Source organism: Crocodylus porosus, unplaced genomic scaffold (assembly GCF_001723895.1).
Source record: "Crocodylus porosus isolate Cpor-Errol unplaced genomic scaffold, CroPor_comp1, whole genome shotgun sequence".
NCBI classification, from domain to species: Eukaryota; Metazoa; Chordata; order Crocodylia; family Crocodylidae; genus Crocodylus; species Crocodylus porosus.
Window position 1 is genome coordinate 43,644,396 of NW_017728886.1, and position 23,962 is coordinate 43,668,357.

The following is a 23,962-nucleotide window of genomic DNA, read 5'->3' on the forward strand; positions in this document are numbered from 1 at the left end:
CAAATCTTAGCACTGCCCCTGCAATTGGAAAAATTAAGGTATACTGATAGATACTTTGGTACATATCCATTATTTTCAAATTCCTTCAGTTTGCATTCTCTTTTCCCTTTTACCCTCTGAGTCCTAACTTGAGGTTGTCCATATTTCTTCCTGTTTTGGATAAAGGACTCAAAAGGCATGCATGCATTCATTAATTTTTAAAGATGCAATCTTAAAAGAATGAGGAGTAGGATTTCTTCAAACACTTAGATGGGATAGTGTGTAGTTGTCATATGGATGAATGCAAAGCAAAAGCACGTATGTAAAAGAATACTAGTATAGTGTATATAGTAGTATAGAATAGTATTATTGCTTGAGATGACAGTGATAGCGAATGGCTCATTCCTGTGACGACATGTATGTATGTAACCATGAATACAACAATACTCAAAGTCTACTTTATGCCCAAGTATACTATAATCAGTGAAGCTACTGTTAAACTCTCCCTGAAGGCAGTCAGAGTTGTGGCTGAATGTTAAGAGGAGCATGTATCCCAAAATTTCTGGCAGCACTTGGGTTACACATGAGAGTTGTACAAAAATTAAGGATGGCTTTGTATTATTTTTACATGATTGTGCATTTTTGGTGTCACTTTGGTTTTCAGTCATGGCATTTAATAATGAGAACACTTTTTTTCTGGTTTTCAGGGTGCTACAGGTCTGAGAGGGGATACTGGTGCAACAGGAAGAGATGGTGCTCGTGTAAGTATAGCAAGCTTGGGACCCTTCAGAAATGCTTCTCCTGAAGGAGATCAAATACACTGTAAAGGTAAAGATGTATTGGAAAGATAACATAGTTATTCAGCAGCAAAGAACAGTCTAGACTTGCATCTCAATTTAAAAAAAACAAACAAATGTTGAAATCCATCTAAAACAATACCCTTTCCTTTCCAGTAGGTTCTCTCTGGCATTAAAATGAAAGGCAGGAGCCCTCAAGATGAGCTGTGCATTTAATTAAATTGGAGGGCTGCATGCTCTGTTACTTGAGCTCCTATGCATTGTTTGTCACTTGAGCTTTGTAGCCTGAGTTCATTTCTCACACCTGAGGCTCCTTGCTTTCATTCTTCCCCCAGCACAAGCTCCTTATGTGCCACCCTCTGAGCCCTCTGTCTTGGGGCTTTCTCCAACTAACCACCCAACCCATCCCAGCCAAGTCTGCTAAAGAAGGCTGTCATTTTCACAATTTCAGTTATTGACTGTCCATCCCTAGACTTTACTCTTTTAGGAAAATAGTAATTAAACTTCTTCTCCAAAGAGCTGAATCCTTCATATCCATCCCCAACATTGTCAGGTCACACAGTTAGTTAACTCTAGAAGGAAGGACAGGAAGAAGGTGCTGCAGAGCGAATGGTCAATTCTTGCTTATGTGCTTAAATGTACATAACTAAGAATCGCATCATTTTTTTCACCTTTTTCTTATAGGGTGCTCCTGGTGCTATTGGAGCCCCTGGCCCTGCTGGTGGAGCTGGTGAGCGGGTAAGTCTCTTAAATGCAATTTGCTTTCTCTCTAGTCTTTAACTTTTTTGCATGAATGCAAGCACCACAGTGAATACTACTTTGACTACTTCAACTTCAAAAACATCTATTCTAGCAGAAGTTATGAGTAATGGCTTCCTAAATATTTTGTACTAGAATATTAGAGGCTGCAGAGTCTCACTGGCAAATGAAAGATTCCTATAGGACCCTTCTGCCCTTTGATCTGGCAAAACGAGAGGGTCCTGAGGGGCTACTAGGGAAAGAGATCATATGTACATTGGGTCTTGCCTGTAGGCAAATCCTGATAGAACAGTAACGTTCAGGAACAGGAGAGACAGGCAGATGTGATGCAGGAACATGCACTAGCTCATCTGTTTTAAAATACCTATGCATTAAATTCTTAATTACCATTGTAGGAGCTACTCCCATTTTGACTACTTTGTGCTACTAAACTGATAGTTTCTTTTGGTTTCTGGGTATTTCTAATGAGGAGTATTAATCATAATGATCTCCTCTCACCATGAGGCATAGTGTAAAGACATGCACACACATAGATTAGCATCACAAGGCAGCCATTTTACTGAATGTATATCCTAGTCTTGCTTACATACAGTATGACTGTCTATGTGTATCATAATAAAAATGGCCTTTGTTGTATTTTAGGGTGAAGGTGGTCCTGCTGGTCCTGCTGGCCCTTCTGGTGCCCGTGGTATTCCTGTAAGTAGTAACTTTATCGTGTGCTTCTAGGTGTGAAGTTGGTATGTTCAGGCAACACTTGCTGTCACATTCTGTCAGGTTTTGTCATTAGATTTTCTTTGTCTCTTCCCTAGGGTGAACGTGGTGAGCCTGGTCCTGCTGGCCCTACTGGATTTGCTGGACCTGCCGTATGTACTGACTGCATGTTTCACTTCCCAAAGCTCTTTGTTTTCTTTTGAAATAAGTTTTAAACATATTTTCCCCTCTCTGTTTTTCCTTTTCCAACAACAGGGTGCAGCTGGCCAACCTGGTGCTAAAGGTGAGCGAGGTCCAAAAGGACCCAAGGGTGAAAGTGGTCCACAAGGTTCTGTTGGTCCAGTTGGTGCTTCTGGACCATCAGTAAGTAAATGGTGTCTATTAAAATCCATTGATCCTTAATTTTGCTATGCCAGTAGTACAACTGACACCCAGACCCTCAACTTTTAAAAGTATTTACAGGGTGTCTTTTTTTTTTTTTTTTTTTCTTGCCAGCATTCAGTTTTCAAGACAAAGTTTTAGGCTGAGAGGGAGGTGACACTCTTGGTTTCCACACATTCATGCAAGCTTTGATGTGGGAGCAACTCCTGCATTTAAACAGACATGAATTCCCTTTGCCACAATGACAATGATCTCAGCTCAAAACACTGACACAGAGTTCAATACAAAACTGAGAAGTTCTGAGAACATTGATATAGCCACAATCAATTTTGTCTTATGGTTGCAAACAACATTAGCTGTTCTAAAGAGTAAATGCTGGCATTTTATTTTACCATAAAGTTGTGGCAAAGTAAGTAAAATCTACTTTTTCCCACTTACAGAAATGCACCCATTCAGGGCCCTAGATGGAAATATACAAATTAATATTTAAAAAGTATATAAAACAATTTTGGTATCCAATACTGAATTCCTCCTATTACAAAAACTGGAGATCCCCATAGACCCCTCTCTCCTGCTCCACTTACCCCTTCAAAGACAGCTGAAGAAGAGAGGTCTTACAATATTCCCTGTAGGTCACCAAATTCAAGTTCTGCTGGACCAAGTAAAGACATGTCTCTGAAGTTCCAGACATGAGAACAACCTTAAGTCAGTCTGTCAGTGGGAAATGTTCTTTAGTGGCCTTTCAGAACCCAGTGCCCATATGTGGGTGCTCATGTATGTATGTGTGCAGGCATGTGCACACACATGCTTCTGCACACATACTTTGCACCAAGACCTTCAGATCCAGATGACAAAATCTAACATATGCATGCAGTCTAGCAGGTTGAGTTGACATTGACAGTTAGGCCCCAGCTTTCTTAACCATCACCATTCTAAAACTGCAACGGGATGTCATCACAGGATAGCTTTGGGCTGTATCCCTCCCTATATACTTCCAATAAGAGCGGTATCATGTCCTAGTACTCCTCAAATGTGTATAATATTGTTGCAATGTCTATATGACACATACATAGGAGGTTTCTTCATACTTCCTACTAATCCTTTAATGTTTAGTTTATACTTTGGATCCTGAGTTTGCTGATGTGCATGTAATATTCAGAAGACCTTCTGAACTGAGAAATCCTTTCCATCAAATCCTGAAGCCCCAATGCAATTTTTACCCGGTCATTCCTATGCAAACTGGCATGAGAATTTACCAGAGAAAGGTTTGACCATAATAGAAGGCGCACTCACTCACTCGCTCTCTCGCTCTTTCTCTGTCTCGTCTCACAGGGCTTGAGGTCCTATAACTGCCGGTATTGGGCTATGTAATCTAATATTGGGGACCTGCTCCTACTCCCATTAAAATTTAATAATGAAATTCATACTACCTTTAATAAGGAGCAGGATCGAGCCCTTTTTCTACGTCTGGAACTTTGGGGGTTTTGCTTGGTTCATCTTTCTTCTCTTTTGCCTTTCTCCACTCATAGGGTCCTGTTGGTGCCGCTGGTCCTGCTGGTCCTCGTGGTGATGGTGGTCCTCCTGTAAGTCATCAAGATTCTTATAGTATAATGACCTATTGTCTTTTGAATTGGTGGGGGGTTTTTTGGAGGCTTCATCTTCCATGTGATTTCTGTTTTTAGGGTGTCACTGGTTTCCCTGGAGCTGCTGGCAGAACTGGTCCTCCTGGCCCCTCTGTAAGTACTTAATATAAATACTCACTCAGACACCAAGCTACATGGGCTACACTGCTTCATGGACAGACCTGGATCTCAGTTAAATGGACTTAAATCCGTAACTTCACCGGAGTTTCTCCAGATTTTCTCCCGCACACTGAGATCAGAAACAGATCCTTAATTACTTGGGGCCAGATTTTTAAAGGTATTTAGGTGTCTAAATATGCAGATAGTACCTAGTGTAAATTCCAAAAAACTCCCTCATTGGTGTTAGGCATGCTAGTGTTTGTGGAAAATCACAGTAGGCACCTAGCTGCATACTTAACTGTCTAAGTATCTTAAATAATTTAGACCTTTTGTGCCTGATTATGCTCCCTTTATTCACACTGGGTACATCTACCAGACATTTTCCACGCAGTAGACCAATTAGCTGCGCAGTAAACGTCTCAACATCTACATATGTATCCCTGTTAGGCTGGACTAAACTAATTTATTCTGCAGCAGGATAGTAGTTGCATTTAGTACTTGCTGCAAACTAAATTATTTTACTAGGGTACAAGAAAATACATGTACTATCCTGCTGCAGAATAAACGCTGTAGCTCACGCATGTAGACACAGATGTATAATCTCTCTTTAGCATCTGTGATTTAATGCTATAATGTTTTTGTTTATATTTGATATTTATATTTAACCCTAGGGTATCACTGGTCCCCCTGGTCCCTCTGGTCCAGCTGGCAAAGATGGTGTTAGAGGCCCACGTGGTGATACTGGTCCAGTTGGCCGCACTGGAGAACAAGGCATTGTTGGCCCACCTGGCTTCAGTGGTGAGAAAGGTCCATCTGGAGAGTCTGGTGCTGCTGTAAGTTAATCCTATCGCTTTTTTTGTTTTAATACTACTGTACAAAGTTACAAGTTATAGTGCAGCATACTTAGGAGGCAGTTTTCCTTTAGTCTCAAAGATAAAATAAAATAGTTTTTTTTTAGTCCCCACCATAAAAATACGTCTGTAAGTCTTATTGAAAGCAACAAGACTTAAGCATGTTCTTCACTTTAAACTGTTCCTTAAGTGTCTTGTGGAAAAGCAAAACATGCTGGCAGCATGGGTCAGAATATGCCACCTCTGCTTCTGTTGAGCAGCACCTTACTCTGCAAGCAGCTCTACCTATGCTACAAGCAATGGTGGCAGAAGCTACTCCTTTGAGATTAAGCTACCATACTACTCTGAGTTTCTGATTCACTTTAATTTTACACTCGTGTTGCATGGAAAAGATAGCTGTTTCTAGCTAGTTAGAGACCAAACTTGCTCAGCCCTTCATAGTTTAGGAAATATCTTCAAACTTTCTCCAAGGTAAGAGGATCTAATTTTATAAGGAAACTTATCTGTTCAATGTACTGAAAAAATCTGCTCTTCATGTACATCCCACTGTGTTGACAAAGGAAAAGCATTTGAAAAGCTAGTAAGGAAGCGAGGAAAATGTTGAATATTCATTGGAATATGTTTTTGGAAATATTGGAAAATATTTTTTAGGAGAAAAAGCTTAACCAAGTCTACCTGATGGGGACTTTAGTTTCAAAGATTATTGCAACTTCTCTTGTATGGAAACTGAAGCTGGTAAGGCTGGGGCAGATCCTCAAAAAAAAAAAACAAAAAAAACACTTTTGCTGTTATAGGATACATTTTTAAAGTTTCTGTCATTTCAGTATTCTTTTTCTTTCTTCCTTATTTCCCTAGGGTCCCCCTGGTTCCCCAGGTCCTCAGGGTATTCTTGGTGCTCCTGGTGTCCTTGGTCTGCCCGGCTCTCGGGGAGAACGTGGTCTTCCAGGCATCTCTGGAGCAACAGTAAGTATGATGGGGTTGTTGTCTCTTCAACAAACAAGTTTAGAGACAAAGTTGATGTTTCCTTTTAGATTACAGGAAATCTAGTCCATGTAGGGTCAGATTCAGTGCTCTTCTACTTTGTTGTAAATTTGAAAGAAATTACATTTGCATTTCTATTACTTGAAGATGTTAAACCAGCATGAACGAGCTCAAAATCTGTCTCATTTGATTCATGTAAAAAGAGACCTGATCTCTGAGGTCCAGGATTTAAATATTCAAATAGTAGAACCTCACAAATTCTGACTAATGTTTAATTTGCACATCCTTTATCATACTTTATATCCCATCAGCCCCATCTTATATTTTGACATGCCCTTTCCTTGTTTTTTTTCACTTTGCATTTAAAAAGCAAATTTATAACAGATTTTCCAGTCATTAGTATGAATTTACAAGGTTCTCTTCCTCTTTGTGCAATTGATTTCATTTGGCTTAACTAATGATTTCAAACTTTCTTAGATTGACACATGATTGATTTTTATCTCTTCATTAAGAGAGCATGCACCAATTTTTTTCAAATGGCAGACATCTAGGATATCATGGACCTTACATAAACATTAAACTGCAAATTCACATCGTGCAAGATGCACATCAAATTACCAAAACTGCATAAACAAGGAAGGTATTAAGTATGCCTGTTGGACCTCTGAATAGTCCTCTTCAACTGCAAGGACCTCATTTGTGTTTGCAAGTGAGCACACCACTTGAGCATGTGTTTCAAACATAGAAACTGTGAATGTGTGCCCCAGTATTAAAATTTGCACCAAAATTTGTTTTTAACTTGTAGGGACAGATAAAGCACAAAACAAAGTAAAGAAGACTGTCATTTTATAGTTAAACTTGTTTGTCTTTATTGCTTTTAATTCCAAAATTTGTTGAGTAGATATGTATTTCTGCCAATGATCTTTGTCCAGAAGAACTTATCTAAAAAAAATGTTACTTTGTCAATGATACAGCTTGTGAAACACCAATATGAAGTATTGTTATTCCTATTTCAGGGTGAACCAGGTCCTCTTGGTATTGCCGGTCCTTCTGGTGCACGTGGTCCTCCTGGCCCCGTGGGTTCTGCTGGTCTGAATGGTGCCCCTGGTGAAGCTGGCCGTGATGTAAGCTAAGTTTTGTTTGGTGTGTTTTTACATTTTTTGGTTCTGGCCAACAGAAAGACACGTGGACATTGCTTTCAGAATTTTCTTTGGCAAATTTACAATCCTACATTATCTTAGGGTCTGGTTAAAACAGGTTCCTTGGGATTTAGACCCCCCACAAGGTCCAAAATGGATGAACTGTGGGAGAGGGCCAGATTTTTCTCATCTCTTACACTGCAGATTCTTCTAGGTTACAGTCTCTTATTTTTACCCATCACAGCACAGCCCCACTTATGAGTGCTCTGGGAGCTGCCAATATAAGTAAAATTAGAAATTCAGGAATGAAGGAACATAAGGGCCAATTAGAGAAACTGGGACGAATAATATGTCCTTGAGCCGGAAGGAGGAATCTACCAGGGATGTTGCTTGTTACCATAAAGATTCTCAACTGATGGTGCTGCACTTGTAGCTCTAGTTGTGAAATGTAAATTACTGTAACATTTACTGGGAAATGCAACATGCAGAAGAGTGTTTTTCAGCTTTTTAATTTAAGGCCATTCTTAAGAATTCTTTAGAACGTAAACTGTTAATGACTGGACTTAACAAAGGGAGCTAACTACACAACTTTTCTCCAAGTACAGCACTGGTAGCCAAGAGTCTATACATGTAAGGCTCTCCAATATCTGAAAAGATGCATACAAGCTAAAAACACCAAGGAGCTGAAGCATTTTAAGCTATCCTTCTATACAGTTAGTGATACTAGGCCATGTTGTCCATGAGAAGGGAAACATCTCTTGAGCAGCTGCTCCTTGTCCTTGGAGAAGAAGGCAAAGTTCACACCTAGATCATTAGAAGCGGGGGACCTCTTGAGTAGCCGTGCTGTGAAGAGGATATCTTAGACATGCATCTAGCTGCCATAGTCTAACAACAAGTGTAACAAAAATTTGCCAAAAACACATTTATTTCACCCCTGACGGATATAACTGTAGAATCACCTCCTTAGCTGGTACTCATTGGAGAAGATAATTGATAAGTGGAAACACTGCTTAAATTCAAAGGTTCACAGTTACCCTGTGTGTTCACAGAACATTTTACCTAATTGCAGGATTTTCCTTTAAACAAAATAACCCATGCAGCATAGATTTCTTTCCCACTCCCCCCTCCCCCAACCCCAAGAAGTCTCCTTAGTTTAGCCTCCAGGGAACAGGGAGACAGTTGAAGGGAGTCAAATGTTCACAAAGGAAGACATTTTAAGCTTTTAAACACCAGTTGACACTTGAAAGTCACTGCCATTTTTGGAACTTTTATATATAAGCATTGCACTGTTTTGTTTTTTGTGGGTTTTTTTTTCACTAGCATTTTTTTTCAACTAAGCAGTAGTTGCATTTTACCCAGGTACTCCTAGTAAGAGAACAGCAGTATTGCATCGATGTAAAATTAATTTTAAAAGATGGCAACAATAAACTAATTTCTTCTACTTTAATCTGGGCCCTGCATCTAGAATATATGAATCTCATCCCATTTCTTACGGAATATTAATAGATTTAGGGCATGTGAGAATGCAACTGGTACATAACTTGTATGTATGTTTGATCCAGATAGTAGCAAAACTGACCATATATAGTAAATGTTTTCGCTCGATCTGAGCCTTCAAGAGGCCGAGAAGCGATTAATCTGTTCACTGAGTTGGATTTATTTTCAAGAGTCATTCTGTGCTTGTGCCTCTTAATGCCCAATAAATCTTATTCACAAGGAGCTGCAATTTGACACACAGCTCTGGATAATATTAGGGGTTTCTGATGTCTAACTGCTGTTTTAACAGGGCAATCCTGGCCATGATGGTGCTCCAGGCCGTGATGGTGCTCCTGGTTTCAAGGTAATACCTGCTCTCCACTGTCCTGCTTAGAGCAAAAATCTGTAAATCTTCATAAGAAATTAATACTGATACATCATCTCTTGCCTGTCATGTTTTTTCATCTTTAGGGTGAGCGTGGTGCTCCTGGGAACAATGGACCTGCTGGTGCTGTTGGTGCTCCTGGCGCCCATGGTCAAGTTGGTCCTGTTGGAAAGCCTGGAAATCGTGGTGATCCTGTGAGTTTTTTGTTTTGGTTTTTTTTGTTTTGTTTTGTTTTAAGACCTTAATTTCTCACGTAACTTAAAACAAGTGCTATTCAATAAAGCCTGGAAAAAACCTATTGCTTCCAGATTGTAGGTATTGGACTTTTTTTTATTGGTATAATGCATAATAGCTCACATGTATTTTATGTTTTTATTTCAGGGTCCCGTTGGTCCTTCTGGTCCTGCTGGTGCTTTTGGTGCAAGGGGTCTTGCTGTACGTATGATTTCTTAAGTACCCTGAAGAAGTAGAAATAAAAAGAAAAGACACAGACTTTATTACGAAGGGCCCAGCCCTCTGCCCAAGACAAGACATGGAGGGTAGTATTATAGATCTTAATGTTTCTGTATGTAGGAGTTTTCGGATCAAGATCTGAATTCTCCTTCCATGAAACTGATTTTTTTTCCATTTAAACTCTCCCATGATTCAGTTCCATTTTAAACAAGCCCTATGTGCATCTATCAAGAAGAGATGAATGCATACTGAGTAGACTCTCTGAGCTTAAATTTCAGTTTAACAAGTAATGTCACAAAGTTTCAGAGCATTCTGTTTTATTTTCCTCTCTTTACATGTGTGTTTCTTCTGTAGGGCCCACAAGGTGCACGTGGTGAGAAGGGAGAAACAGGTGATAAGGGACACAGAGGTATGCCTGGCTTTAAGGGACACAATGGACTGCAGGGTCTGCCTGGTCTTGCTGTAAGTAAATGTTTCAAATTTGTTTTAATTGTGAACAAAAAAGGGAATAAATAAAATCACCATGGGTGAAAATGAATATGTACAGCTCAGCTGGCAGTACTAACTCCACCTTGCATGTTCCCAAGTCTGCATGATCCTCTTAGTCTAGATGCTTTAGCTTTTGTTGCACTTGACATGTCAAACAGATGTTAGATTTTTAAATGGCCTCTAAAATTTATTTCTACAAATTTTGTATACAATGAAGCATGACTGTGTAGGTACACAAGTATTTGCAGATGTGTATCAGCTAGATATGTAACTAATGTATTTGCTCATGCAGATGTCATTCTGTTTGTTCAAAACATACAGACATGTTAAGAAAATTGCTCTGTGCATGTCTTCCCACTTGATCAGATGCTGTGAAGTTGGGCTCAGAAAAGCATATGAATGTCTGACTTAGTCTGTAAGATGCATCTCTGACCTGCCTTCTGCCTCACTTCAGACTACCATGGCTAACTACCTCTCTTGGATAATTTGGCCAATAATTTTTCCCATTTCTCTTACGAGGTTTGCAACACTTTATCATGGACAAGTACAGGTCTTTCTGTAGATTTTTTTTTTTCTCTTTAAAACATGGCACTTCCTTTAGGAAATGCTAACCTTTAATTAAACCCTGCAGAGTATGAAGAGGACAAAGATTTTTGTCTTTTGATTACATCTGACTTATGCCCTGTTGCTTGCCCTTCTTTCTTGAAAGCAGTTGATTCTAATTCATTAATGACACGACACGGGGGTGGGGGTGGGGTACATCTACATGAAAGACTTACTGCAGAGCTGACTAATTAGTTCCACAGTAAATGTCTCAGTGGCTGCATCTACATGAGATGCTGAGTGCACAGTCGTTACTGTATAAACAAGTACTAAATGACTGTGCAGTAACCCGAGTTACTGCACAGTATCGCCAATGAAAGTCTATTTCATGACACTACTGAACAGTAGCCTAATATTATTGCACAGTAGCATTGTCACTGTTGTTGGCCTGTGACACTACTGTGCAGTAGTTGTGGGCTACTGCTCAGTCGGCATCTTGTGTAGACGTGGCCACTGTCTAAATATGGGCCCCTATTAGGACGCAGGAAACTAATAAATTCTGCAGCTGGGTAGTACTTGTAAATACAAGTACTACCCAGCTACAGAGTTTTCAGGCACAGTAGCACACATGTACACTCTGATTATAGCTGACTGAGGCACAAGGGTGCTTCAGGGTAGGGACTGCCCCCAGCTAGCTCCACACTGCAGCACCCTTGTGCCCCAGCCAGCCCCTCTGCAGCACACTGACCCTGGTTGCAGCAGCCCTGGGCTGGCAAGCTGAACCACCATGTAAACAGTGCACCTGGGAGATTCCTGGCAGCAATAAACTCCAGAGCAATAAGCTCCGGAGTTTATGGCTGTGTATTAACCTGGGACACATCTATATGTCATTAACACAGAATAGCCATGCTGAGGGTGCCAGGCTAGAAGCTTTGCTAACTACAAATCTTTACTTGAATGATTCATACGGTTGTCACCAGTTTTTTGTTTTTGCTTTCTATTATTGCATGATTTTTCTGTTTCCAACAGGGCCAACATGGAGATCAAGGTCCTCCAGGTTCTACTGGCCCTGCTGGCCCAAGGGTACGTGACTTTTAATGAATCCTCTGTGATCATTCAGAAAATGGAAAGGTCCACTAATGTTTCCTTCTACTTGTAATTTTTTAAGTATATTCCTATTTCTTGTTGGGCAGTTTCATTAAGTGGTGATTGTTCTTGTTTAGGGTCCTTCCGGTCCTTCTGGTCCTGCTGGCAAAGATGGTCGCAATGGACTCCCTGGCCCTATTGGACCTGCTGGTGTGCGTGGTTCTCAGGGTAGCCAAGGTCCTGCGGTAGGTGTAACTTTTTTCACTAAAACAAACCAAAGCTACAAGCAGTGACCTTAGGCACTCCATGCTTTGGGTTTGGTTTGAAGTTTACTTTCTTTTAAAAAGAAGCAATAGAAGATTCCCACGTTTTTAATGTTTTTATATTCTATTTTTTTTCCACTAAAACATTAATCTTTGTTACCATCTGGCATTACAGGTAATTACTTAAGAAGCAATACTGTCTCATATGGGCATGTAGAAAATAGGGTTTAGAACAAGGTGTAAGGAGAGCTGGGTCCTAAATTTACTTTTGTCTGTAACATACTTTGTGCTCTTGGGCAAGTATTTTAACTGTTTCACATTTCAGTTTCCCCTGCTGCAAAATATGGCTCATTAGGGGTTTTTTTTCTTCAGTTGCAAAGCTCTGTTGATGTAAGATAACAACAGAAGTAGCAGTAGTAGTAGTAGTGTTTCATAATCTGGTCATATAGCATAGCATCTGCTCCTGGTGGCGTTGCTTACATTTCTGATGCACTATTCAAACATTTAAATGTTCATGTAAATGAAACATGGATCTGAAATGAGGCTCATGTAGCTGTGTATTTAAATTGTTTTTAAGTAAGAATACCTGACTTGGGCCTAATTGCAGAATCCTTACTGCTTGTGGTCAGCAAATATTGTATTTACTTGAATATGAGATGACCTTAACTGTATAATCCAATTCTACATAGAAATTCATTATCATTTTCCAGGAATAAAATCTAATTATTGGAGGTTTGCCTTGTATTTGCCCCCTTCCCACAGCTACAGCAGGAAAAATTTAGATCTGAGGGGTAGGGGTCAGGTGACCTACTTGCCTTCTGCCTCCCCAACTTTTTCCCCCTATAGCCTCTTTCCCCCCCTCCCCCCACCCCTTACTGTCAGACCCTGAACACACAAGTGAGGGGCAAATATAAAAATACTGACTTTGAAATAAGCATGCCTGTAGTAATATGCATATAGGCAAATTACTATGGGTATCCATATACTTAGTTTATCCAGAACTGATTTTTACCTTTTTTTTGAAACTTCTGTAAGTTTTTAAGATGGGTATGCCATGAACACACTTGTAAGCAACACTTTTGTATCTACTTTTTTTTTTTAGTTCTGAATTTCAAAGCAAATGAGGTTGAGCTCAATCATTCAAGTCTATGTGGCTCTACCACTGGGCAAGTCTTCTCCCTCCCAGACCCATCAGTCTGAGACTTCAGATACTCCCCAAATTGTGCAGGCCACAAGCCCAAAGGTGTTGGTGTTCAGATGCCCCCTAGTCATGCTTGCTCCTAGCCAGCTATGTATGATGATAGTTCAGAGACAAAAGGCTCATGATTTACCATATAATTCATTGAGCTGGGCCCCAAGAGTCGACAGCATTCAAACCATAGTAACCCCACAGCTCAGCACTGCTCAGTATATGTGTGTACTCCAGATGGTGCACACCCCTACCAAAGGATCTGTGTCCTAAATACCCCCCATCCCACACACGCACACTCATGACTGGAACCAGGTGCTCTTGCTTAGAGTCCTGGGATCCTCCAAAAATGTATGTCAATGAGATACAGGGCTGCCTGGCTGGGCTCTACCTCATGAAGGATGGGGCCACACACCATATGTGACAGGCTGAGAGACCAGGGAACAGAGGGATTCTGGGTGAACTGTTTGGGGCCCTGTTCGGTGATGTTTGCTAGGCATTTAAGGCTGATGAAGACACAGGAATCATTGGAAATAAGAAAAGGAGGGGGGAAAAAAAAAAGGCACAGCAAAGCTGTGGGAGTGAAGAGGAAGTCAAAATGTATTCAGTGTAGTGGCTCATCATGACTTTAAAAAGAGACAACACTGAAGGGGACTTAATGCAATGGGCACTACCATATTTCTTATGCAGATAAATTACACTAACCTATCCTTGTGGTAGATTCCCCTTGGTATATTTGCCCCATATGGGCCATGTGTCTTACAGTTATGCTCAGTGTTGGCTACATTTGATCAGCTTCGTAGTCTGTTTCCATTACTGACCACATGATGCTTTTAGCAGCAATTTAACAATAGGCAAAGTATGTAATGAGGTTTCCTTTTATACAAATATAAGAAGAGGAGCTTTTCCCCCCCATGCTGATTGGTGAGGGAGGGGAAACCTTGTGTTTTTTTTGTGTTGTGTGGTTTTTTGTGTTTGGTTTTTTTTAGTCAAGTTAAATATGGTACTTACATAAAACAGATAGTGGCCCTAAACATTGCATCTTCTACAGTTCTCTACACAGTAGTTGCTATCACAGAACAGCCGCATACTGGCTACTTCAGACTGGAGCTAAGAATATTGTGAATTCAGTAGGGCTACTCATATGAGTAAGTAATGAGGCAGAATGCATATAGTGCCCAAAATGTCTACAGTTAATAATGGGACGCGCTTTGCCTTCTGACTTTGAACATCTTTAGGGTCCACCTGGCCCACCTGGTCTCCCTGGTCCCCCTGGTGCAAATGGTGGTGGATACGAAGTTGGCTATGATCTTGAATACTACCGGGCCGATCAGCCTGTTCTCAGACCCAAGGACTATGAAGTTGATGCCACTCTGAAAACATTGAACAACCAAATTGAGACCCTCCTGACCCCAGAAGGCTCCAGAAAGAACCCAGCTCGCACCTGCCGTGACCTGAGACTCAGCCACCCAGAATGGACCAGTGGTAAGTTAATATTTATTTCTTTAGGCGTTATTTGGTAGCAGCTGTACTGTCTGTTGAGGGTGAAACTTACAACCGTGCCAGGGGCCACATAAGGCACATGTACCACTCAAGTCTAGTGGATTATAGAACTCCTTGCACATTAATTTACCTTTTAATGCTCTGAAGTGGCAGTAGATATTAAACTCTTCAGTGATGCAATACTGACTGTCTTTTTAATGACAGTATTTAGACAAAAAGATCTTGAAGAACTTATCTATCTATTCACACTGTGGCCGTGTCTACATGTCGCCATGCTTCAGTACTTCCTTTTGGTTCAATGGGTCCTTAGTACTTCCAAAAGGAACTACTAAAGCATGGCGCAATACAAGTGGTTATTGCGCTGCGCGCATGGTGCGTGGGTAAATTTTTGCTGTTACATTGCTATAGCTGTGCACTGTATCTGGGGAGTGTGCCATTATGGTGACATAGCTGGCGATCATGTGTAGCTGATGATCACACAGTAGTGTACCATGCAGTGCCATAGCACATTATGTTGCCATAGGGCAATGTGTAGATGTGTCCTGTCTGGTGCAGTCTCCACATTGTTACCCAAATTTATCCAATGATTACGTGACTAATGGGTAACAGTTATTTCTTCTGAAGGTTAATCTGTAAGTACTGATTTTTCTCATGTTGTCTAGTTGCCAGTTGAATACTGTAATCATTATACTAGCTGAATGAAAGTGTAAGACTCAAAGAATTGTTTTGTTGACCATTTTTCTTTCAATTAAAGGTTTCTACTGGATTGATCCCAACCAGGGCTGTACTATGGATGCCATTAGAGTGTATTGTGACTTCTCCACTGGCGAGACTTGCATACATGCTAATCCAGAAAACATCCCTGCCAAGAACTGGTATGTCAGCAAGAACTCCAAGGAAAAGAAGCACATGTGGTTTGGTGAAATTATCAATGGTGGTACCCAGGTGAGTGTTTTGAACAGTGAAAACTGAAGTGAATTTCTTTCCTGTTTGTGCTGTGAAGAGTGTACAATATTCCTGCCACAGTACCATGACAATTCTGTATTTTGTACAATCAATCTCATTGATTGTAGTTTAACTCCCATTTATTGGAGTTCTTTTCTACTATTTGTAGTTTGAATATAACGATGAAGGAGTGACTTCCAAGGACATGGCTACCCAACTTGCCTTCATGCGTCTGCTGGCCAACCATGCCTCCCAGAACATCACCTACCACTGCAAGAACAGTATTGCATACATGGATGAAGAAACTGGCAACCTTAAGAAGTCTGTAATACTGCAGGGATCCAATGATGTTGAACTACGAGCTGAAGGCAACAGCAGATTCACTTTCAGTGTTCTGAAAGATGGCTGCTCTGTAAGTAATACTGAAAGCGTGGATTCCTTGTTTGCTTTAATGGCACCATTGCATGTTTAATATAGAATGAAATTATCAATCTCCTCCTCCTTGGAATGCTGGTCACTTTAAATTTCATATATTAAAGATAAATAACTTGGTGTCAAATCCCCAGCCCTCTTCATGGGTTCACAAGGGCTGAAACAGAAATACCACTCTTCCACTGTACAAAGGAACCAAAAGTTTGAAAATATTCTTAGTATCACAGACCCAATCTCCATGTAGCTGTCTAAGCAATAGCATAGATAAAAATCAGGTGCAGGCTGAAGGAGTATCAACAGTCCATTTTCATCAGTCAGGTCCACCAGACTTGACTCTGACATTTGTTGTTCCTTCATACCCTGTCTAACCACATCCAAACAGCTTCATACTAGCTGTTTCAGGTGGGACACAGAGATCCTGGTCTTCAGCTTCCCTCACTTGTGACCAGTTACTTTGGTAGTGTCCTCTGTTTGAGGCTTTGATACCCATGACATATATTTAAGGTAGAACATTGATTCTGCTGCTTTTACTCACTTTTGGGTTCCTTGGAGAGAGAAAGTATGTGCATGGGGGGGAGAGGGGATATAAAAGGTGTGTGTGTGTGTGTGTGTGTGTGAATTTTATGTACTTTTTGCCTTTCATGTATACGAACAGTCTGAGTAATTGGATTGGGCATCTGTATTTGAATAGCAAACAGTAGCAGCAGAATGACATGCATAACATTTCAGAAATAAACAGATCAAATCTAGAATAATCAGTGGGAGTATAAGCAGCATTTTAACTAGTTTAACTCTTACATCTTATCTTACAGAGAAAGAACAACGCATGGGGCAAAACAGTCATTGAATATAGAACAAATAAACCATCTCGCTTGCCCATCCTTGACATTGCACCTTTGGACATTGGTGGCGCTGATCAAGAATTCGGTTTGGACATTGGCCCAGTCTGTTTCAAATGAACGAACTAAAACTAACTTAAAATCCCCCAAAAATATTCTCTCTTTGCCATTTCTTTTTTTTTTTTTTGTACTGAAAGCTGACTCCTTCCATTTCTTCTGTTCATCTACTTGCTTAAACTCTGGGCGAAAGAGAAGAAGGATTGATTGGAGCATTGTGCAATGCAATTTAATACAGCCCCAAAAGGACTCGGAAACCTTTCAAGATTTTAACACCTTGTTGTGGAAAATGTCAGCCTTTGTAAGAAAAAAAAAACCAAAATAAAAAATCATGAAAGTTTGCACCACTTGTGGCCTTTGAATATCTTCCACAGAGGAAGTTTAAAACCACAACTTCCAAAGGTTTAAACTACCTCATACACTAGGCAAAGTGTGATCCACATCCTTAGGTACTTCTACATATGACCTGCGGTGCTTTCAGTTCCATTCCTGCAGAGGTGCTAAATTCAGTATTACAGAGTATCTTTCCAATACTTGAACTTTGATGGTGCTAGCAGCATTTGAAATACCACTTTTCTGTATTAAGTTGTATTGTTTCTCTGAAATCTGTCTCAACTTACTGTCCCATCTCACCCCTGAGATTAAGCACGTGGATCATTTCCCCCCCATCTTTGTCCTCCTCCTTCAAAATCAGGTGTTGGTGCTCTTAAATCTCATCATCTTCATCCTCTACAATGGGTAAAAAGGAAGCATCGTTTCTCAAAAAAAAAAAAATTGTACCTATTTTGTATATGTGAGATGTTTAAATAAATTGTGAAAAATTGAAATAAAGCATGTCCAGTGTTCCAAAAGAAACCATTGAATGAGTAAAGTTCCTTGCTTAAGTGCATCAATAGATTTCTTTTTGCACCGAATATATATTAACTACCTGGCTTATGAAATCTAAAAGATAGAAAGCTATAGCAGTACTGTTAAATGCGTCTGGCTACATCTAAGTGTGTATCTTGTCTTCCTGAATTTCCTGTTTACTAAATACATGAAATTATTCCCGAACATGATCAATGGTGCAGGAATATAATAGTATCATGTAGGTTGTATCAACTAACGATTCCCTCTTTCTACAAACTATAAATATGATATAATCCAGAATATCTTTACTAGTACTTAAATTTTAATTAGGAAAACAAGGATAGGAATTTCAGCAGCAGAACCATAAATAGATGCAGGAAAAAAGCAGATCCTTTACTTCACCTTCCATAATGTGAATTTGCATGATCCACCATCCCTAATAACATTCTCACCAAATAATGTAATTCATTTACCTTAACTTTTCATATACACATGCACAAGTACTGTATTTATTTGTACACCACATGTACATTTTTCCCCCAAAGTCATCCCCTCAAAATTGGGGTGCATCTTTTAAGTAGGGAAGCTGGTTTTCTCCCTGGAATAGAAGCACCCTGATTTGATTCCTGCTGTACTGAGCAGGAGCAATGGCATCTCTATTCAGGTAACTAAGGGAGTCAGCTGTTTGATTTAATAGCTTGTTCTTCACTCCACAGGAATTAACAAGCATCTCTCCTTTTATAATGGTCTTAAAGTTCCACCAATCAAACTAACCTTTCTAGGGGCAATTTTGCTGTCTGCTAGCTGCTCCTGATCACTTCTCTCTGCTTTAGCTCACAAAACCAGTCTTCAGGGTGTTCTCTCCGTTTCAGCTTTTGAGTAAGTAAAAAAGGGAAGTAAAAGAGATGAAGATTAGCCTCTGCCCTGCTCTATGCAGCTGTAGCTGCAAAAATCTTATTTTTTTTCCCTTCATTCTGCCTTCCTATAAACAAGGTGCATGTCTTATTTTTCAGGTGTGTGATATGCAAGATAATGTTGTGTTGTTTTCTTTTCTTCCTAGCAATTAGTCTACCAGTGAGGAAGTTGCCCATATTTTTTTTCCTTTGAGCTGACCTCTCAGCTGACCTTTTTCCTTTGCTATATCTTTCTGTTGTTCTTTTGGTCATCTCAGCTTTTTATTGCAATGGGACATTTGTTTAGAGTATATAAAGACCCTGGAAAAATATCTTATTAATAAGGTTGACTACCCCCCCCTCTCTCTTCCAATATCTGCTTTGTAAAATCCAATGACAATTTAGCATTATTGCTACCTCCTGGTTTATGAATGTAGGTAATGTTGATTGGTTTCCTTCTTGTGGAAATGAGATGATTTAGGACCAAATTCTGCCTGATTTAGGATGCTTCTACTCAGTTTTACTGCAGAGTTATCTAACTAAGTCTGCAGTAAATGTCTCGGCATCACATGCAACCCTGTTAGACCACCAAAAACAAACTCTGCAGCAGATTAGTACTTATAAATACAAGTACTTATGTACTTACAAATTAGTGCTTATAAATACAACATTACTAGCATTAATAGTTATAAATACAAGTACTAACCTGCTGTGGCGTTTCTTTGTAAGCTGCAACACATGTATAGACACTGACCCGGCTGGGTGGGGAACAAAGGTGCTTCAGTTAGCCCCTCCACAGCATGCTGAACTAGGTCGGAGCAGCCCTGGGCTGGCAGGCTGACTCCTGGGGGTCCCCCACCAGCCAGGTCTGCTCTGACCTGGCTCGATGTTCTGTGGTCCCAGATGCACCTGGAAGTAATAAACTCCAATGTGATCTGTGCCTGATTTTTATTGCTTCGCATTGCTATGCCCTTGTAGATGCACCCATCATGTACAGCACTGATTCTCAACTAGGGTGCTGCAGTCTAATTAAGGGTGCCTTAAATCTAAAAAGGCTGAGAACCACTAGTGTACAAGGTAGAAAGAGAGATCACAGGGATCCTCATCACAATTCCCAAAGGCAACAGAGAGGATTCATTGCTAGTATTTAAAGAACATCATGGCTCCAAAGGGGCATCACTTTCAAAAGGGTGCTGAATCTGCTATTGGTAAGGAATATGTCTTTTTTGAATATATATGCACAAGTCAAAGAAACCTTTCAAATAAGCAGTTTGCGCAGGAATTGGAGAATGAAGAGGATACTTTGTTAGGTAATAACAGTATCTTCATATAAAAGATGCAGAAAAAGCCATAGCCCTATCACCAAGATGTTTGCTATCCAGGTCAATAATGCGAAAATGTAGAGGAAAACCAGAAAAAAGTTTTATTTTTGAGGTCTTTATTATTTTGATACCAGGCGGTGAGAGCATTTTCTTGAACTAGCTGAAGTGGTTATACTTGTGCCTATAGTAGAATTTCTGAACGTATAGGATTAAAAACGGAAGATGCCAAATGGGGAGTTATGAAGATATCCCTGAGAGATGGCCAAAGAAATGGTGAGACAGGCTTTGTTAAAAGATATCCCTGAAGCTTGCAGAAACCTTTACTTTCTATGTCTAAGCATAATCCCAGGGGGAAGAGTGTTCTCTGAATCGGTGTTTCTTACCTTGTGGGTCATGATGCAAAAGTGGGTCACAAGAATATATGAAAGGGTTGCAAACCAACTTTAAAAAATGGATCAACAAACTAAAAATGGATTATCCTTGAAAGGAGAAAAATGTGGGAAATGGTGGGCTTCCCCTTGCATGGTGGCAGAGTTTCAGCCTGCAAGGAGCTGCTTGGTTGCGGGAGGAGGGCAAGCAGGCAGGGGGCATGAACAGCAGCTCCCACAGGTCCCTGCAAGTAAGTCTACAGGATGAGGAGGAGAGGAGGGCATAGGTGATGTGTCAGGGGGCACAGGTGACACTACCTGCCACCTCATCTCTCCAAGGTGAAGTTCTGGCTTGAGGGGAGGAGCAGCCAGGCCATAGTGGCCTGGCCTGATGCCCAAGCAGCTGGCACTGGAGAAAGTGAAGGCAACACGGCTCCCTCTCTCGTTGCTCCTTGTGCTGCTGGTGGCACGGCTGGCAGCAGCAGCAATGAATCTAGCCACCTGGCTCTGCTCTCCTGCACCAAGTCCCAGCCGCTGGGTTGCAAAGGCGGCTCCTGTTTGTGCTGGGCCAGGCAGGCTGCAGCCCTGCTATGCCCACTGTGGGTGTACAAAACTGGAGGGGCAGTGCCCTCCCATGCCCCACACTGGGGGGGCTGGGGTCAGGGGACAGTGGGTTGGGAGTAAGGGGCACCGGCAGGGCTGGGCAGGCTGTCAGTTGGGAGTGAGAGGCACCAGCAGGACCAGGGGCCTGTTTTCTACTTAAACTATTCACTGGGTAAGTACTGGCCATCAATGTTTACCAATGGGTCCTGGTACAAGAAAGGTTGAGAACCACTGCTCTGAACACCATGCAGTCCAGAAACAGATCTCAGTCTAGAGCATGAGGCAGACCAACACCCTTCCTGGACAAACAGAATCTCATCTCATTCTTGCATTTCAAGAGCTGGTTGAGAGGGAGCATCCAGTTTTCGAAACTGAAGGTTACTTTTTGGGCACCCTATGCAACGGTTTGTTTTCAGGGCTCCTAATCTTTACTAGATAACTATAAAACACACCCAGAATGTGATGGGGGTCCTCAACCAGCCCAGGGTCACCTGGAATTGCAGTTTCCATTCCTCTATAAAAGTGACCACCTATGGAATGCTTGGGGAAATGGTTACTTGGGTGTTATGATCTCAGTGAACTGATTATAGGCACACTGCCAACCTCATTACAACCAATTTTGAAAAATTAATGGAAAGCAGTTTCAGGTACTTCATCTGCCCCATGCAGTCTGTGTGTGTGTGTGAAAAATATGGATATGTTTCAGGTACTTCATCTGCCCCATGCAGTCTGTATATCTATGTGTGTGTGTTGTTTTGTTTTATTTTAATTTTGCAATTGTGCTTCTTTCTTTCAACATGCATTTTTCCCTTCCTGAAGTTTTAAGTTCTTCCAAGCCCAGCTGCATGAAGTAGAAGCCAATTGGTTTCTGTATAGGCTGGATTGAAAGGTGATCAAGGGAATAAAATAATTTTTATATGACCCAGTACCCCTAGGATCATGTAAACTTCTTAGCATAGTAGCAGACTTTAGAAAGTCTGCAGGGGCTACTGCTAACTGGCTCCTTTCTCTTCTCTCCTGTTTTACAGAGGTGAGCAAAGCTAGCTAATAGGTGGGCTTAAATGTTATGTATTTAGGGCTGTGAATTTCAAAGGATCCTATATAACTCCCAAACACCTTGGTGTTCTTCCATAAATATTTGCATAGACATAGGGTTAAGAACGTTTGCATAGAACGTTCTTAATGGCTGCTGAAGGGCTGAGGAAGGGACAAGTTTCCCACACGCACCGTGTCAGCTTGACGCTGCTGACGCGGTGCATGTGGGAAGAGGAGTAGCCATGAGTCTCTTGGGACAGGATGAGCCCAGCTGAAGTAGCAGGGGCTCAGCTGCACTTTCCCCCGATGAGGAAAAATACTGGAGCAAGCAAAATAAAGTTAGGTCATAATAAGGAGCATAAGTAAAGACAGCAGAAGAAAGCACGTTTAGTCTAGCAAGACTCCAAGGTGAATTTTTGTCAGACTGCCAAGAGTGTATTAAGCGGGAGGCTGATCTGTGTCTTTTTCTCACAGGTATATAATAGAGCCTGTGCCTTGCTGCTGTTGAGAACTAGCTGCCTTTGCTGCTTCTCCCATGGCCATGACAAATAAAGTGCTTCTGCCATGTCATGATTTCCACATCACCCCTACCTGCGCTGGTCAGTCCCGAGCAGCACATGGCTCCGTTGCCACTTATGCTGGCTGGTGCCAACGCAGGCGGGTCTGTCCCATCTGAAGCAGCACACGGCTGAAGCTGAATTCCCACATGTTGCTGCTGATGAGAGGAGCCCGGCCAGGAAAAGTGGTGTTGGAGCCATGTGCCGCTCAGGACTGACCAGTGCTTCTCCTGTGGAAGGACCCGCTTCCATCCATCACTGCTTCATCTCGCCCCACCGGGGCCTGCGGGCAGTGCCAGTCCTGGTCCCAGCTCCTGTGGTCGCAGAGCTCCGTGTCGGTGCCTGGTGCCAGCCAGGCTGGTCCTCGTGGGCTTGGCCGGGTGTCGGCAGGGGGTGGCTCTGGCCCAGCACTTTTCTGTGGACGAGCCATGCACAGTGCCGAGTGCAGAGCTTCTCTGAGGTGAGCGCCTGTGGGTCACACGCAGGCTCTCCCATCCCCCCCTGCTCCACCAGCCCGGCTACGCTGGACCCTACTCAGCTCCCAAGCACAGAAAAGTGAGCTAAGCACCGCTTCTCCAGGGGAAGGACCCGTCTGTACTTGTCCCCACTTCCACCTGCCGCTGATCTGGCTCACTCCGCTGGGCCCCGTTACCAGTGCCAGTCCCATCTCTCTCGGTCACGGAGCTCCGTGTTGATGCTCGGTGCAGGCTGGGCTGGTCCTGGTGGGCGCGGCCGGCATGTTGCCTGGGGTGAGGCTCCGGCCCAGGACTTTTCTTTATAGCCTTAAAAACCCCTTGTCAGTTGGCTTGCTAAAAAACATATGCATTACCTTTTTATAAATGCCATTTCGCTGCATGACAAGGTGTGGTTAACCTTACTGACCACATCCTCACATTGGCAGCACATGTTCATTTGAGAATCAATAATGACTCCAAGATCCCTTCATGCTTTCAAGAAAGGAGTTCCCCAGCCTGTAGGTATGCTGCTGGTTCTTCCTGCCGAAGTGCAGCACCCTGCACTTGTCAGTATTGAATCCCATCCTATTCTCATACGCCCACCCCTGTAACCTGTCCAGGTCCAGCTGTATTCTGTCCCTCCCTTCTAGCGTGCCCACCTCGCCCCAAATCTAGGTATCATCAGCAAATCTGAACAGGGTGCTTTTCACCCCCTCGTCCAAATCGCTGATAAAGAAATTGAATAGTGTGGGCCTGAGGACCAAGCCCTGGGGGACTCCACTGCCCACCTCCCTCCAGGTCGAGTGGATGCTATAGAGGAAGAGTTTTGAACTGGTTAGACCCATTTCATTGTCACTTCCTGCAACTTCATTGGTGTCAA

The 23,962-nt window shown here is 41.8% G+C and overlaps 1 protein-coding gene across 3 annotated transcripts in view; it reads left to right on the plus strand.

Moving 5' to 3' along the window:
- COL1A2 (collagen type I alpha 2 chain) overlaps nucleotides 1-17,855 on the plus strand; it is a 48,021-nt gene extending 30,166 nt beyond the window's left edge. For 2 of the 3 annotated variants that reach the window (XM_019533367.1, XM_019533381.1), the window contains 20 exons: nucleotides 687-740; nucleotides 1,461-1,514; nucleotides 2,178-2,231; nucleotides 2,345-2,398; nucleotides 2,502-2,609; nucleotides 4,157-4,210; nucleotides 4,310-4,363; nucleotides 5,041-5,202; nucleotides 6,076-6,183; nucleotides 7,218-7,325; nucleotides 9,127-9,180; nucleotides 9,288-9,395; nucleotides 9,583-9,636; nucleotides 10,009-10,116; nucleotides 11,716-11,769; nucleotides 11,910-12,017; nucleotides 14,463-14,709; nucleotides 15,482-15,672; nucleotides 15,842-16,084; nucleotides 16,917-17,855. In XM_019533367.1, coding sequence (XP_019388912.1) covers nucleotides 687-740; nucleotides 1,461-1,514; nucleotides 2,178-2,231; nucleotides 2,345-2,398; nucleotides 2,502-2,609; nucleotides 4,157-4,210; nucleotides 4,310-4,363; nucleotides 5,041-5,202; nucleotides 6,076-6,183; nucleotides 7,218-7,325; nucleotides 9,127-9,180; nucleotides 9,288-9,395; nucleotides 9,583-9,636; nucleotides 10,009-10,116; nucleotides 11,716-11,769; nucleotides 11,910-12,017; nucleotides 14,463-14,709; nucleotides 15,482-15,672; nucleotides 15,842-16,084; nucleotides 16,917-17,063 — 2,124 coding nt within the window. In that variant the 3' untranslated portion in view covers nucleotides 17,064-17,855. The remainder of the gene's footprint in view (nucleotides 1-686; nucleotides 741-1,460; nucleotides 1,515-2,177; nucleotides 2,232-2,344; nucleotides 2,399-2,501; nucleotides 2,610-4,156; nucleotides 4,211-4,309; nucleotides 4,364-5,040; nucleotides 5,203-6,075; nucleotides 6,184-7,217; nucleotides 7,326-9,126; nucleotides 9,181-9,287; nucleotides 9,396-9,582; nucleotides 9,637-10,008; nucleotides 10,117-11,715; nucleotides 11,770-11,909; nucleotides 12,018-14,462; nucleotides 14,710-15,481; nucleotides 15,673-15,841; nucleotides 16,085-16,916) is intronic. The other variant, XM_019533374.1, reaches the window with a different exon arrangement.
- Nucleotides 17,856-23,962: the final 6,107 nt, after the last annotated feature.